Here is a 2,594-nt window from a genome sequence, read left to right on the forward strand (position 1 = left end):
CTGGATGGTTTGGGATGTGTGGGGAGGGTGTTCCAGGTCTGAGCTTTCTCTTCAGGTGGGGTTTGTGTCAAGGCTCCAATGTTGGCAGGGGTAGTGCTGGATGGTTTGTGGCTATTCCCAGGTCTCTGGTGTTCCAGTAGGTGGATATGGCTCAGGCTTCTCATTGGCTAGCTCTCTCTATTGGCTAACCCATTTCTATTGATCTATGTATCTCCAGGTGTCCTTGGCTTACTGGAGAATTACCAGTGTCTTATCTTCCTGGTAGCTATATGGCATCTCCCTGTTGACTGTTTCTTTATCCCTTCCCAGAATGCTCCTAGTCTGGTAGCCCCACTGATAATTCCTGCCTGGCTAGTGGCTAATCAGCATTTATTCATCAAACAATAAGAGAAACATATATTAACCACATACAATTCATCAAACAATAAAAGAAACATGTATTAACCACATACAGAAGAATATCCAGCATCAGTGTTGTTTCTCTGATTTCTTTCTCAGTACATTTATCATTTGCAAAAAAGAGGGATACTGATATTTTTATTTAATCTTGTATCCTGCTACAGCACTGAAGGTGCTTATTAGTTGTAGTAGTTCCCTGGTAGAATTTTTGGGGTCACTTATAAATAATATCATATCATCAGCAAATAGTGAAAGCTTGACTTCTTTTGGAATTTGTATCCCCTTCATTTTGGGGGGGTGGGCTGAGACAACCCACCACATTTTATGGTGGGTTGTCCTCCAACCACACTGCCACCTTAAATGTTATTACACTGTGCTTCTTGGGAATTTGATGGAGTGGAAAACAGAGCATGAGACAAGAGAGCCATTTTATGAAGAACAAACATTTCTATAAAATTTGGTACAGTAACAGTGAGAGCCTTCAACTCAATGCCGCAGTTTGTAAGAAGAATGTTCTCAACTCCTCAGCTGTACACACTACAGTTTAACATTTACATCGACATTATTACTATGTAATGTCCTCTATACAATTCCTGCCTTATCCTCTTTTTAACCAGGAACTCAGGAGGAATTGCTAAACCTATGATCTGTACCCTTGAATATTAAGCATAAAATATTCAATTGCTGTGATAGCTAAATCCTTTATATAAACCTTCTCATAAACATAGACCAGTCTTGGTAATAAGAGAGTAAAATAGTTCATGTTCTGCTTCCTCATTGCTCTAGTTCACTGTGTTCACCCAACTTGTTCACCAGTTTTATAACCAACAGCACAGATATAGTCAGCTTCATCCTCAGGCTGGATGTTGGAGATACTTAAATATCGATGAGCCCCAGAGCTGGAGCCAGAGAATCGATCAGGGATCCCATCCCCCTTGCTGTGGCTTCCATCACTCTTAAGTTGCATCACATACTTAGGAGCGTTGTCTGGATATTGCTGGAACCATTCTATGTAGTAGGTGCTGTGTTCACTACTCAAGGTGCAGGTGAGTTTTGCTGAGGCTCCCAGGGAGACAGAAGCAGAGGGTGACTGAGTCAGCACAGGTTGGGAGAAAGACCCTGAAAATAGAGAAACACGTTATGTCTCAGAGTAAAAGGAGATGGGAGATTGTATCTGGCTGTCAGATGGTTTCTCTGAACTGGGATCAGGGTGCAGATGACTCCTGACCTGTGCAATGAAGCAGGAAGAAGAGGAGAGGAGTCAAGGCCATGGTACAGACACCAATGAGATCTGCTGAGGCAGCCATGGTGTAGGTCTGTCTTATCTTTCAACAGTTCTCAGAGAATTGACAGGGTTCTTCATGCAAATTTTTTTTTGCTCAACCAAATCCCTTCCTAGGTATGTGTGCCATCAAAACTCTAGGTGTCATTTCCTGCCTGAGCCTGCCCAAGAGGCCCAGGTGCTGGACCTGTTGAGTCTTGAGCATTCACAAAGAGACAGATATTTGTGTTCTCATCTGAGAGTCTCCAGATTCTTCAGTATAACCTATAGACCCCTTATGAGCAAGCTGAGGTCTGTCATCTCTGTGTCAAAGAGATTTTCCCAAGATTGGGATTACTAAGTACCTTCTTATTGAGGTCAGAAGGATTTCCTCCTGTGAGGCAGACTTTTGTATCATCTTTTGTTTTGTTTGCTTTTCAGAAGTGAGAAGACTATGTAGGCCAGCATCTCCTAACTTGTGGTTCAGGACACCCACAGGATAGGGGTCACATATCAGATATTGTGAATATCAGATATTTTTGTTATTATTCATAACAGTAGCAAAATTACATTTGTGAAGTATCAACTAAATAATAACGAGAAACTGTATTTTAGGAAATTTGGGAACCAATGGCATAGACTTTAATTTCTAAGGAGCTCTTTATTTGTGGTTTTCTCCACATCAAGTAGTAACTCAGAAAGCTCCTCCATGAGCCTCCTCACAGAATGTTTGATAATTCAGGATTCTCTCTCCCTCAACTTGAATCCTTAGCAGATTGTCCCATAGAGACACACTGGTGAATACTGGTATCTAAAATGATAAATAGCAAACTTCATGACTCCCTTGATGCATGACAAATGATTTTTTTTAGAAAATTAGATGAAAGAACAAAACAGAAGTTTTAAAAAAGAAGTGTAGTAACTGGATTGAAAA

The 2,594-nt window shown here is 40.9% G+C and overlaps 1 protein-coding gene across 1 annotated transcript; it reads right to left on the reverse strand.

Annotated features, from left to right (window-relative positions):
* Nucleotides 1-1,195: 1,195 nt before the first annotated feature.
* Nucleotides 1,196-1,670, reverse strand: LOC100772690 (immunoglobulin lambda variable 4-69). The gene is made up of 2 exons (XM_035444138.1): nt 1,628-1,670; nt 1,196-1,518 (listed from the first exon to the last, which is right to left on the reverse strand). Exons 1-2 carry the CDS (start codon nt 1,668-1,670, stop codon nt 1,196-1,198), a joined length of 366 nt encoding a protein of 121 aa, XP_035300029.1.
* Between the last annotated feature and the right edge of the window lie 924 nt (nt 1,671-2,594).

This window comes from Cricetulus griseus, chromosome 4 (assembly GCF_003668045.3).
Source record: "Cricetulus griseus strain 17A/GY chromosome 4, alternate assembly CriGri-PICRH-1.0, whole genome shotgun sequence".
In the NCBI taxonomy this organism is placed as follows: Eukaryota; Metazoa; Chordata; class Mammalia; order Rodentia; family Cricetidae; genus Cricetulus; species Cricetulus griseus.